The 12,672-nt window shown below is 48.0% G+C and overlaps 1 protein-coding gene across 1 annotated transcript; it reads left to right on the top strand.

Annotated features, from left to right (window-relative positions):
• Positions 1–1,280: 1,280 nt before the first annotated feature.
• Positions 1,281–5,639, top strand: LOC107306617 (maestro heat-like repeat-containing protein family member 7). Its single transcript, XM_085531740.1, has 10 exons — positions 1,281–1,383; positions 1,541–1,692; positions 1,960–2,107; positions 2,273–2,410; positions 2,530–2,706; positions 2,963–3,118; positions 3,270–3,371; positions 3,489–3,591; positions 3,830–3,889; positions 4,156–5,639. Exons 1-10 carry the CDS (start codon positions 1,339–1,341, stop codon positions 4,302–4,304), a joined length of 1,230 nt encoding a protein of 409 aa, XP_085387866.1. The 5' UTR covers positions 1,281–1,338; the 3' UTR covers positions 4,305–5,639.
• Positions 5,640–12,672: the final 7,033 nt, after the last annotated feature.

Here is a 12,672-nt window from a genome sequence, read left to right as displayed (position 1 = left end):
TAATTAAATAACACTGTTCAGCATTCAATCAAGATTATATTTTTCCAAAGTACTTCAGTCATGCATCTGTAGCAGCTTTGCTAAAATATATCGAGTTTATTCGAAATTCCAGTGATGCTCCTAAAGCACTTGAAGTGCATTTGAGGTGGGGAGTGACAAAACAGCTCTGAGAGAATCATCATCAAATCAGAACATTGGAACGGTAACTAATAGCAGAGATTCTGATAAGAATATTTAAATTTTCAAATTACCTTTTTCTAAAGTTGTATTTCACCAAGTTTCATCAATATGCACACTGAAGAGCTGACTTGCTATGTTTCTTTTTATAAAAAATCATGTGTTACAATTGAGAAAAGAAGGTATAGCATGTAACATCCTCCAAGTAAAGTGCAAAAAACATTTCTTCACAGTTCCAATTAATGTCTTAGGTTTTGTTCAGACTCACTAAATGATGTATTTCAGGGTACATCACATGGGAATATAAGAAGATTATTCAGAACAGGAGCTGCAGAGCAAGATGAACAGCATGTGAAGGTAAGGCCGGGAACCAAGGACACAGCTTTTGTGTCACTCAGCCACCTGTGGCAGAGGTCAGGATTTCAGCAGGGATTTCTGCAGACGTTCCTTGAACACCCCCAGGGTGGGTGACTCCACCACCTCCCTGGGCAGTCCATTCCAGTGCCTGGCCACCCTTTCTGAGAAGTAATATTTCCTAATGTCCAGCCTGAACCTCTCCTGCCGCAGCTTGAAAACATTCCCTCTAGTTCTATCAGTAATGACATGAGAGAAGAGGCCGACCCCCAGCTCACTGCAACCTCCCTTCAGGAAGTTATAGAGAGCAATGAGGTTTCCCCTGAGCCACCTCTTCTCCAGGCTGGACATTCCCATCTCCTGCAGCCTCTCCTCATATGGCCCCATTGTGCTCCAGACCCCTCACCAGCTTTGTTGCCCTTCTTTGAACACGTTCCAATGCCTCAGTGTCTTTTTCTCAGTGAGGGGCCACAAACTGGACACAGAATTAGAGTTGTGGCCTCACCAGTGCTAAGTACAGAGGGACAGTCACCTCTCTGCTCCTGCTGGCGTCACTGTTTCTGATGCAAAATGTATGTAAGTGTCACATGTGTGACATCCTTTTTGATGGAGTTCTGAGACTGGAGTTCAATGGATTTGAGAGCTGACTTGAAGCCTGTGGGCATCACCCAGGAGTTGGGGTGAGAGGATGAGGTGTAGGAACAGGAACCTCTTTGGTCGTTATTAACTCCCAACTTTTGTAACCTTGTAACCCTGGAGAAGATCATTGGGGACTATGGTTTTGATGAGAAGAAGTGGGCTGAGACTATGCTGGATGTGCTTCGGAGAAACCCTGGCACCTGGCTGATGGATGTAAGCAGAGTGAGGCAACCCTGCCCGCCACAGCTCTTGGGAACTGAAGCCATTTGAAGGCAGCAATGAGCTGTGGGAAGGGCAGTAATAACACAGCCTGGGAGGCAAATGGCTGCAGTCCAGTGGCAGCAGCAGTCTCCCTGTGTTCTCACAACAGGTGCCAGAGATTCTGGGATTCATCCACGCCAACCTGAAGATCCAGAGCACATCAGTTCAGCAGATCCTGCTCTCAGTGCTGGATATGCTGACCGTCCAGTTTCCCAGGGATGTGCTGAGGAGTGTGTTGACCGACCTCCCACAGAATGACAGGTATCAGCCCAGACAGCCCCACACATTTGTTCCATGTGAAGAGCAGGGCTCAGAAATGGTCTGGCTGCCAGAGCCAAGGAAAGCTGCAGGACATCCCAAGGAGCAGGCCCTCCATCCCACTGTGCTTTCCAGTGCTGGTGGGCAGCTCAGGGCTGCAGCAGCCAATACCAACCATGGCAGCCCAGAGCCCCCCATCAGGCTCCTGCCTGAGCCATGGTGCTGTGGCTAAGGCAGCCCTGCTGACGCAGCATTGCTCTCTGTTTATAGCACTACCCTGGACATACTGAAGAGTGTGCTGACCCTGCTGGAAGCATCCAAGCGGATCTGGGATGAGCTCAGCAGTGTTCTACAGGACCAACAGCTGTGTGAGATATTGAGCATCAGCACAGAGGAGTTGGGCCTCCTTCGCTTGACTGTGAGTTACTGGACAATGCACCGTGCTCTCCTACAGAGCACTGGTAGCTCAGGCTGGGCTGTGTCTCCCTAGTGCCCTGCCTTGAGCTGCCAGAGCAGCCAGGAGCTGCAGGGTGCAGGATGTCCTGCTGCCTCTGCCTGCCTCTCACTGCTGTGTTGGTTTCAGGCGATGCCTCCCACTGAAGAGCTGGTGAAGGAGCTGTGTAAGCCAGCACTGCTCCAGAAGCTTCTGAATGTGGAAAGCCTGCCAGTGCTCTGGCTGGTGCTCAGACGTCTCGTGCTGCTGTCTGATAGACCTGAGACGGTGAGCAGGACCTTGTCAAACGAAGGCCTCATGTTGACAGCCTGGCGCTGGGGCAATGGGCAACACTGTGCCTTGGCATCTGTCCTCCTGATGGAAAGGAAATTGTGTGTTTTGTACAGGCAATTGAAATCCGGGCCCTGCTTCCAGGCGTCATGGAGAACCTGCTGTTTGCCAACACAGCCATTACTGTGAAGGTGCTGAATATCTTCAGGAATGCAATGCACCATCTGGGGAAGAGGCATGCCAGTCCGTTTGCTCTGGAGCTGGCTGAGAAGATCCTGCCTCTTTTTAATCACGTAAGTCTGTTGTGGGAGGCTGAGCTCTGCGGGTGGGTGCTTGACAGGAGCGTCTTCTCCTTTCTTTCCTTCTCTGGGCTCTCAGGAATGACATGTCCTGTGGGCTCTGTAGCACTGCTGGCCGTGTCCCTGCTAGTGCAGCTTGGTTGTTCTTGGTGATGTCAGGCCCCTGTGCTGGGGCTCAGCCTACACTCATGCTCACCATGGGCAGTGAGAGTGTGCTGCTGAGGTCTGAGGTCCTCCTGTTCTCCCTCAGGCATCATCTGAAGTGCGAGAAGGTTCCATCCGCCTCTTCATGGATGTGATGGATGCTGTGCTGTGGTCTCAGAAGGGAAGCATGAAGAAGATCGTGCGCAGGGCCCTGCTCCCTCTGCTCTTTCACATGAGTGACGAGACCCTGAGCGTAGCACAGGTACGAATTTCAGAGCTGAGCAGTGTGCAGGCAGTGGTGTGCTGACAGTTCAGCTGTGATGTGCAATTGAGAGCAAGTTCAGCAAGCATTCAGACACTGGGATGTGTGTCTGTGTGTGTGGTGCCATGTCCCTGCATCTGTTGTTCTGCAGGCATCTGGGGAAGCCCTTGTGTCCTGTGCAAAGTTCCTGAAGTGGAAGGAGCTCAAGCAGCAGACCCAGCAGAAGAACACAGTGGGGATCATGAAGTGTTTGGTGAGGACAATCTCACAGCCCCCACCTTTTTGCTGGGGGAAAGGGGATGCTGGAGGAGGGGTTGCAGCAGCAGCTGTGGCTGCTCTGCAAGCCCCATGCTCTTGTTCTCTTCTTCAGCTGCAGCAGGACAGAAAGGGAGTGGAAGGGTACCTGCAGCAGAGCCTGCCATACCTGGAGGATTCTCAGGCCTCCTTGCGATGCGAGGCTGTCAGATTCATTGGTGAGCCCAACCCCTGCGTCCCTCTTTGGGCCCTGCCCTGGCAGGAAGGCACAGCCCTGAAGCCCCCAGGTACAGCCTGCCCATGCCGGTAGCCACAGTGGGTGCCTTGCTCAGGTCCCCCCTCAGGTGCCGTCCCTGCCTGCAGCATGGAAGGGGAAGCAGCTGGGCTGGCGGGGTTGGGGTCTGAGCTTCTGGCAGCATGTTGGGGAGTGGGTGTCTGACAGAGCTCTTTCCCTAGGGCTGATTGGGAAGCACGCCAGGGAGCAGAGTGAGGAGATGCTGAATGAACTCTGCAGTGGTGAGTGAGGGCAGTGCTGTGTGTGTTGGGGCTGGGGGCAGAGCTGGGCAGCATGCAGCTGTGCTTTGCCCTGCTGCAAGGAAATGCTGCAGGGGCAGAGGAGCATTCATGGCAGTCCTGAGCAGTGTCTTCCACTGACCCGTCAGTCTCCCGTGCTCCTCCTGGCCAGGAAAAGCAAGGAGTGGGGCTGGCAAGGCCCAGAGTGGAAGCTGGTGGCTCTCTGTAGACTGGGGGTCCCATCTCTGCTCTGTTTCCTTCTGTTGCAGCCCTTCAGCCTTTGGAAGATGACCCCCATCTGACAGTCTGTTCTATGGCATCTGAGACCATCCAGAAGCTGAGACACCAAAGGCAGAAGGCGGCACCAGCACGGAGAAGGCTCCCAGCACTTTTCCGCTGGTCCTGCATAGCCTTCTGAGGGATAATTCTTGTTCATTAACGTTGCTAGGACACCTGTACAGCAACGTTGCTGGGACATGTGTTCCTGTCACGCAAGACAGACCCCCTGAACAACAGCGGGAGCCTTGGAGCACAGACATCTTGGAAGAAAGAACAGGAACCAAGCTGGTTAGAACTGGGTCTGTAGTTAGCGATTAATTAAATTGAAAAGCACAATTGAAAGCCTTTGGAAGGAAGATCTGGAGAATATGACCACTAGAGAGCAGCACGTATGCACACAGATGCAGAACTGATCATAATTACACTGACTAAATTGTAACTCCTCATATGAGTTCTTGGAACTTAAACAAGCAAGCAGAAAAGTTGTGGTTTATTCTAGCTTTTGCAAAGCCGGAATGCTGGGCAGCAAAGCTCCTGCTTGCTTATAGTGCTGTGTGCCTGGACATAAGTGTCATGTGGAAAAAGACAAAGAAACACATTTTCTTTGCCTATGTCTTGGAGAGCCAGGAATCCAGAATTCAAGATCTTTGCTTTTGAGTTTGCAATTCAAAACCGGATTAGAAAGGATTCTGCAAACTTTCTTTGATGACATTAGACTCTTCATTAACAACAATACTGTTTCTAATACTACTAATAACAGCAACACAACAACAAAATAATGGAAGATGAAGGAAGACATGGGGACAAGAGTCACTGGAGGAAATTTCTCCTTTGAACTGAATTGGTGTTAGTGTCCCCGTGCACAAGAACCAAGGAGAGAGCAAGCATGTTTTGTACTCTTCAGAATGCAGTGTGGTTCATCTTATTGTCATCCAAATGAGACCGGGATTTCACTGCATTGTTGGAAATGGGAAAACAGTGCCAAAGTTGCATGTTTTGAAGCGGAAAAATAGTAATTTTAAAAACCCACAGCAATAGAGTAGAGAAGATCACCAGCAAAGCCTGTATCACTTGACCTCAGAGTAAAAGCAACAGTCAACCAAAGAAGCGGATGCTGATCCATTTCATGCACTTTTGTAAGGATGTGAAAGCGAGCAGACTTACCTGAAGGTGGTGTAACGTTAGTGGTAAACATCACCAAGCTCCCTCCAAAAGTGGACTTGACCTTTTGTCTCTGCGACCATCTACGTACAGAGGGAGCTACTGGAGAGCTGTGCTCGGATCCTTCAGTTTTCATGTCTCTTACCATCTCTCTTCCAGGAGATCTTGCGAAGAAAGGCTTTTCCTGTGAGGATGAAACACAGATAGGAAATGTTACATCTAGTTTTGCTGTGGGAGTTTACCTCTGTGTGTGACACATTCATTCTTCTGACAGCTGCTAACACTCAGTTTATTAATAAAAATCATACCTTTATTACTTTGTGCCTTGCAGATTAATCTGAATGTAAGAAAATCGGGTTGACTTTGTTTGCTTCGCTCAACACTGGCCACATCAAGATAACAAAGGACATTGTTTTCAAGAATAATTGCAGCTATCTTCCAGTTGGCTTGTGCTTCTGTGTTTCTGAGAAACACCATCTAGCAATTTCTTTTTCTTCTTTTTTTGCACGAGTCCTGGATGCTGGTGTGTGTTGTGCTCTGTTGTTTGCTGACCAGCAGGTGAGAGGACTGTGTTTTGTGTTGGGTGTTGAGTTTTGTCTATCTCAGGGGCCATCCAATTGGATCCATCCTCTTTTTGCAGTGTTTAGGGACAGTTAATTTGCTGTTGCCTGGAGCTATGTGTGAAGTGCAGGACTAGAAGCTGTGATCGCTGAATCTCCTTGGATGAGCCCCAGCTCAGGTTCTCTCACACCAACCAAGAACATTTTTGCCAGCCCTGTTGTATTGCTGCAGCTCAGTGACCCCGACAATCTTCCCATGGAGTGCCGAAGACGGAGGTGGGAGCCTCCTTGCTGAGATCTGCTAGCAAAGCCCTGAGCGGCTCTAAGGTCGGAGCCTGTTGGGTCGGTAACACTGTGTCATGGTTTTGTGCTGTTGCTGTCCATATTCCACATCATAACATCACATGCAGTATGAATCATTAATTGAGGGTATAAATAGCGGAATCATGTACAAAGGAAAAAGGGTTAAAGAGAAAGTAACTTTTTGTTTATAACTGAACAATACGGATTGCTAAGGGAACGTTATATGGTATTAAAGGTGTTTGAATGGGACAAACTGTTCTGATGGTATAAGAAAGTGTAACTGAGGGTATGTGGAAGTGTAATAGAGGGTATGTGGAATTGTGATCGAGGGTATGTGGAAGTGTGGAAGGAGGAAGGCTGAGGGACCTGGTCTAGGTCCTGCTATCCTGGAAAGGCAGCCTGGGGATCTGGCAGTGTGTGTGCCAAGTGGCTCTGTGTGCCTATGGGTGTGTACTGAAGGGCACCCAGAACTGCCACTTCCCCCTGGGACATAGGCTTGGAGCATCAGTTGCTATGTTACTCTCTGAGAAGAGGATTCAGGCCCCAAGTCTTGCGTCCAGCTTGGTGATTTGGATTGACTCTGGGGCAGCAGTGGATGATCTGCAGCCCTGCAGCTGAGTGCATGAGGCTGATTGTGATCTCTGCTCTGCCATGTACCTACAGCAAATCCCAAGAGCACACAAAGATTGGGTCTGTACCCTGGCCTTCATCCCTGGCTGCCCCATGTTGTTGAGTGCGTACCAAGGAGGCGTGATCAAAGTCTGGAACATGGATAACTTCGGCCCAGTTGGGGAGATCAAAGGGCAGCCCCATCAACGCCATCTGCACCAACTCCAAGCACATCTTCACTGCCTCCAGGTGAGCCTCGGGCTTGGTGCTCCCCAGATCCTGCAGGAGGTGAGAGTGCCCTGTGTTGACTTGTCATCCCTGGGCCTGGGTGGGTTTGCACTGAGTGGGGCCAGGAGCCTGGAGGGCGAAGAGGGCAGAGGGGATCTTGCAGCTTTCTGGTCCCTCAGTGCCTTCCTCTCACCTTGCTGTCTTAGTCTGTCCCCTGCCCGCTCTCTGGGATATCCCCATGCAGGGTCCCCTCTTCCCTGGCGCTGGGCATCCCCTGCTGTTCTTGGGGAGCATTTTGGCAGCAAGACTCTGAAATCCACTCTCTTTTGTTTGTGCAGCAGCCGGAGCTGCGCATCTGACCTGGCTCACCCTGAGCTTCCCTGCAGAGATCTCTGAATCCCAACTGCAACGTCTGCTGACCCTCTGCTCTTCCCTGGGTACCCACTTTGCTCTGCAGTGGGGTGGGGAAGGGCTGCAGATGGGTGAGGATGGAGATGGTTGTGCCAGGAGCGGAGTGTGGACGGGTTGGACCCTGATCCTGCACGACTCCCCCACGGCTGCACACCTGAAGGACAATCCTACAGAGAACGATGGTGCATGGCTGGAGCCCTTCAGAAGGCTGAAGGCTCAACCCAGGAGTGTCAATGAGGACGCAGCCTCTCCAGCTGCCCTGCTCATGTTTCTCTGCTCAGGGGGCCGACGAGGCCCTGGTCTCACACTGGAGCTTTCTTCTACCTCTCCTGTGGTCCCTTGGAGCATCCCCTGCTCCATCCTGCCCTGCCCCACGCTGGGCTCGTGGGGGAATGTGGGAATACAAGAAAAGCTGTTCAGAACAGCAGCTGTGGAGCCAGATCAACAGCCTGAGAACCAAGGACACCTCTGGAAGGAGAAGAAGGGACTCACGGCTCTGATTGGATATGTTAGAAAAAAAAAAACTTGTGAAGGTTTATAATGGATGTGAGAACTTGTAATAAAGGATTTGGATCATTCACATCTGAGTCCGTGCTTCAAATGCTGCAGGGGAATGGCTGCCCTGGGAGTGGTGTTCTCTCCTTATGCGCTCTCACTTCCCTTTGGTCACTGAAGAAACGACTTTTGAACTCGGACTTAAGGATTTCTCTGCATGATCCCATTGGTGCTGAACTCGGATCTCAGAGGAGCTCCAGGATGTGCCCCATAAAGCACAGACCAATTTCTTTCTGCTTTCTGCAGCCCCGTTTGTTTCGTGTCACCAGTCCTTGTTCAAACCACTGCAGGGTGGGAATTTCTGCACACCTTGAAACAGGAGCATCTCTATTGACTTGATGGAGTCTGTCTTTTATCATTCTGGGGATGGGGGGGGGAAGAAGAAAATGCAGTTTCCATGGCCTGGTGGAGGGCACGATGGCATGCGCAGGGTCACCCTGCCATGGACAGGATGGTGGCTGCTCCTGGGTCACAGCTGAGCCCCGTGCTGTGGGGCTGGGCAGGATGGATCACAGGACCCATGGTTGCCCTGTGACGCACAGCACTTTTACAAAGTAAAAGAATCAATTTCCTTAAATATTGAGCATCCATACGTAAATTGCAGCCTAGTGGAATCTTTTCCTATCCAAACAGAATTCTTTATCTATTTCTGTTACATAAGAAAAGCAAATAATTTTTTATCGGTCGACTTTGAAATTCAGGCAAGTGTTCACTTGAAGTGTTATGAAGTGTCAGCTTTTCTAGAGCATTTACTTTTCATGCTCTTAATTTCTCATTATCTCGCCTTATTCTCTTGCCACGTCAGTGTTTTCATTCGATGGCTTCCATGTGACAAGAGCTCTTGCTGTGTGAGCGATACAAATGTAGCTTTAAAAGTGGTACAACTTGCTATTAAGGCAGCTCCCCTCGGGAATTCCTTAAAGCTGCAGTGAGACAAGGGACACAAGAGAAACTTTGCTATGCACAGCAGGCTGAGCCCTCCTGCAGTCCCAGCTATGGAGTGCTCTGCAAAATCTGTCTCTTTTTGCTCCTGATGTGCAGAGGTTTGATCTGCTTTTGCACCAGCAAGAGAGAAGTGGCACCTCACACTTATATTTCTGAATATTCTTGCTGCATTCAGTGGGATGTAAGCAATAAATAAAGAAATAAAATAAAAATATTATTGCTTTGGTTCTCAAAAAAAAAAAAAAAGAACTGCCCAGCTTAATTTTGCTCCAGATCCTTCACTGCTTTGTTGCCTTTCACTGGACAAGATTTAGGGCCTCAATATCTTTCTTATAGTGAGGGGTACAAAACAGAACACTGATAAACAGACCGGTACTGTGATCAATAGAACTTGAGGAAGAAATTCATCTTTCATGAGGAGCTCCTCTTTGAACAGCACCAGGAACTAAGACAGGTGTTTGATTATTTCCTGCTATGAGGCAAAGATGTATCAGCAGATACAGCTGGAATCTATCTCTCTCCTCCCCACTTTATTCCCCACCTTCAATTCTTTTTGGAAAGGAAATGCTGCAAATCTGGACTTATTTGGGAAATCACCGTGCACACAATGAAGTGAGAAAGCACCGTGCACATGAACAAGGCCAGATCCTGGATCAAGCTTTCAGTGGAAGGGAAATGCCTGAAAGGATTGAGCAAAGTCCTGGCGAAAAATACCTGGGGTTCCTGTTGGTGGGAAGCTGAACATGAGCCAGCAGTGTGTTCTCACAGCACAGAAAGTTAACCATATCCTGGGCTGCATCAAAAGAAGCACGGCCAGCAGGGCAAAGGAGGCGATCCTGCCCCTCTACTCTGTGCTTATGAGGCCTCATCTGGAGTACTGCATCCAGATGCAGAGTCCTCAGTACAGGAGAGACATGGACCTGTTGGAGCATGTACAGGTCACTGATACATGCCATAGAACTGATTCAAGGGCTGGAACACCTCTCCTATGAGGACAGGCTGAAAGAGCTGGGGCTGTTCAGCCTGGAGTACAAAAGGCTCCACGGTGACCTGAGAGCAGCCATGAAATCCTTAACAGGGGAAAGTAGAAAGAAATACAAATAAAAGAGATTTCCATTAGGATATTTAGCAACACAGTCAGTAAGGGAAGTCAGTAAGGCACAGATGATTTGCTACATACTACCAGAAGAAGAAATAAATATTACAATTCAATGGTAAATTCAGTTGTATTCACTTTTACTTCTTCATAGACTAAGATCTGAATACATAGAAAACCAAGAGAAAATTTATTACAGGGATTATAGCTCTTTCATTAAAAATGTCTGAAACTTAATAAAGAAAGTCAGCCAGGGATGGATTTATTGACCATATCAAATATGACCCCTGACTTCAATTCTTTGTGTTGCTTTTTACAAGGAAATGTTCTCTTGGCAGTGGGGTCAGCATATTTGGTGTTGAAAGATGCTGTAGAGCAAGGACTGACTCCACTCAGACATCAGGATGCCCAGGACAAGTAGGGTTCCCAAAAGGGGAAACTACAAGCTGCCATCAACATCTCAAAGTAAAATCTCTTGGAGAAGGCAGGTTTGTGCAGAGCCAGAAAGATCATGAGGCTGCAAACACTTTCAAGGCATATTATGGTAAAAGCGAAGTTCTCCAGCACATGTAGATACCAGGAGGAGAGAGAAGGGGGTCCATGCACTGTCACTGTCTTTCCTCTGATATTCTATATAGTTCCATAGCAAATTAAATTCTTTGGCAGGTGAATTGCTGTAATAACAGAAGTAAAATAATAAAAAAAGCCATCGCCTGGGCACAATGAGGCACACTGAGAAACAGTGAAGGGACAAGAAGGAGAGACCTCAGCTTCCTCTGTTGTGGGTCTTCAAAGTGCACCTGCAGCAGTCAGCTATTTTCCCTTATTATTTGGCTCTTTTCAAGATTTTCTTTGTGATACTGTTTTTATTTTTTTATTATTTTTATTTTTCTGTTTCCTAAGAGTCTCTACATGTTGTAGGTACTTCCCTCATCCAAAATTTCCTTTCTTCTTATGATAAAAGAATACAGATTATTCCCTCAATAATGGGAAAGGACAAATAGAAGCTGCTTCACCCCATCTGAGGTCAGGCTGTTTCCACACATAGGAAAATTGCAGGTAAGTGGAGGGGATTTTATCTAAGTGTAGGAACCAGGGGTGAAAATGTTGATTTTCTCCTCTATGAGAAGGGCAGAGCCAGCCATGCACACCCACAGAGCACAGAGCTTTTCATTGCTTCTTCATTTTTAAGTAAAATCATAGGGAAACTGTCAGACAATCAATGTGCAGAAGTGGTACAATCTCTTGAAAAGCCACTTATAGATCTGCAAAACTTGCAAAAAACAATTTTCTGTTTATCCAATTGTTTTCCCATCTCCAGATAAGACCCCGTGCTCTGATCCATTTTTTGTGCGTGCATCAACAGATTTACAAAAAGAAACAAGTCAGCAACTGGCAATTTATTCAAGGTGCTGAAAGTATCAGACATTTGGTAGATTAGAAAGCAAACTGATTCCTCCAGAATTTCTTGGGGGACTCTCAGGAAATGGGATCCAGTAGGAGCTGGTCTGAAGTGGGGACTACTCCATTTCTAAGGAACTGTACATCAATGAGGAACTAGTTCAATGCTTTCTCAATCAAAGAAAAACCTGACTTCAGTACACGTCTGACCAAATGCCCAAGCTGTACAGACCTAAGTCAAGGTGTGAATGCAACTCTCTGAAAGGAAATTTTGTCATTTATTTCATTTATTTCATTAGTAAACATGGAAGTTTGGTGGCCCTTCCAGGCAGGGGGGCTGGAGCTTCATGATCCTTGGGGTCCCTTCCAACCCGGGTCATTCTGTGATTCTGTGATTCATTTCTCTGCATTGACAAGACTATCTTCCTTGTGTAAGCAGAAACAAGAGCTGCTGGAGAGGAGCTCTGCTGAGAGGGACCTGGGCGTCCTGGTGGACGACAGATTGACCATGAGCCAGCAGTGTGCCCTTGTAGCCAAAAAAGCCAGGGGTGGGTAAAAGATCTAACACACATCTCTATGATGGGGGTGGCCCAATCACAAGCAGTGCTGCGCTCAGTTGTTCTGCTTGCCTGCTCCTCGAGGAGTTAGGAGAAATCTATGCCTGCTGCGTGTTCGAGTGCGTGTGCAATGCCATGTGGAGGGCTTATCGCAATAAAGATTGGCGGATTTGCTGCGTAGACCGGTCAGAACTCAGATCTGCGTTGTGCTTCCTGCGGCACCAAACGCCCAACAGTGGCAGTTCCGAGTATTGGCCAGCAGGTGGCAGCAGAGACCACGGAAAGGACGTCTGCGGGACAGACCCTGGGGATCCGTTCTCTTTTGATTATAGGGGAAATATATTGAAAGCTTCAGATTTCATTAATCTTTGTGGGAATCATATAATGTGCAACTCAGATCTACCTCTTCGTGCAGTGACTGCCTGTAAATTTGCTAGAGCCTGATATAATATGGCCTTGTGCTTTCCGCTAACTCACCTTCATTTCATTTTCATTAAATTTGCTTGGTAGTCAGATTTTGGTGTGTGGATATTTTAAAACAATCTAACTGACATTGGCAAAAAATTAAAAATAATAAAAAAATGCACGACAGCATCAATTGTATCAATTTTTATAGATAAGATAAAGAAGAGCAGTTTCCCTTAGTTTTCTGTGCCTCTTTACTTTCTTACCCTCTCCCCT

This window comes from Coturnix japonica, unplaced genomic scaffold, assembly GCF_054131305.1.
Source record: "Coturnix japonica strain WE unplaced genomic scaffold, WE-NBRP24 Scf044, whole genome shotgun sequence".
NCBI classification, from domain to species: Eukaryota; Metazoa; Chordata; class Aves; order Galliformes; family Phasianidae; genus Coturnix; species Coturnix japonica.
This window is presented reverse-complemented; position numbering and strand designations above follow the sequence as displayed.

Excerpts from the sequence above, each read along its gene's own strand:
- LOC107306617 (XM_085531740.1), top strand. The coding sequence starts at position 1,339 with ATGCTGGATGTGCTTCGGAGAAACCCTGGCACCTGGCTGATGGAT. Across the intron at positions 1,384-1,540 it reads CTGGCACCTGGCTGATGGAT|GTGCCAGAGATTCTGGGATT; the intron begins GTAAGCAGAGTG and ends TTCTCACAACAG. Across the intron at positions 2,108-2,272 it reads TGGGCCTCCTTCGCTTGACT|GCGATGCCTCCCACTGAAGA; the intron begins GTGAGTTACTGG and ends TGTTGGTTTCAG.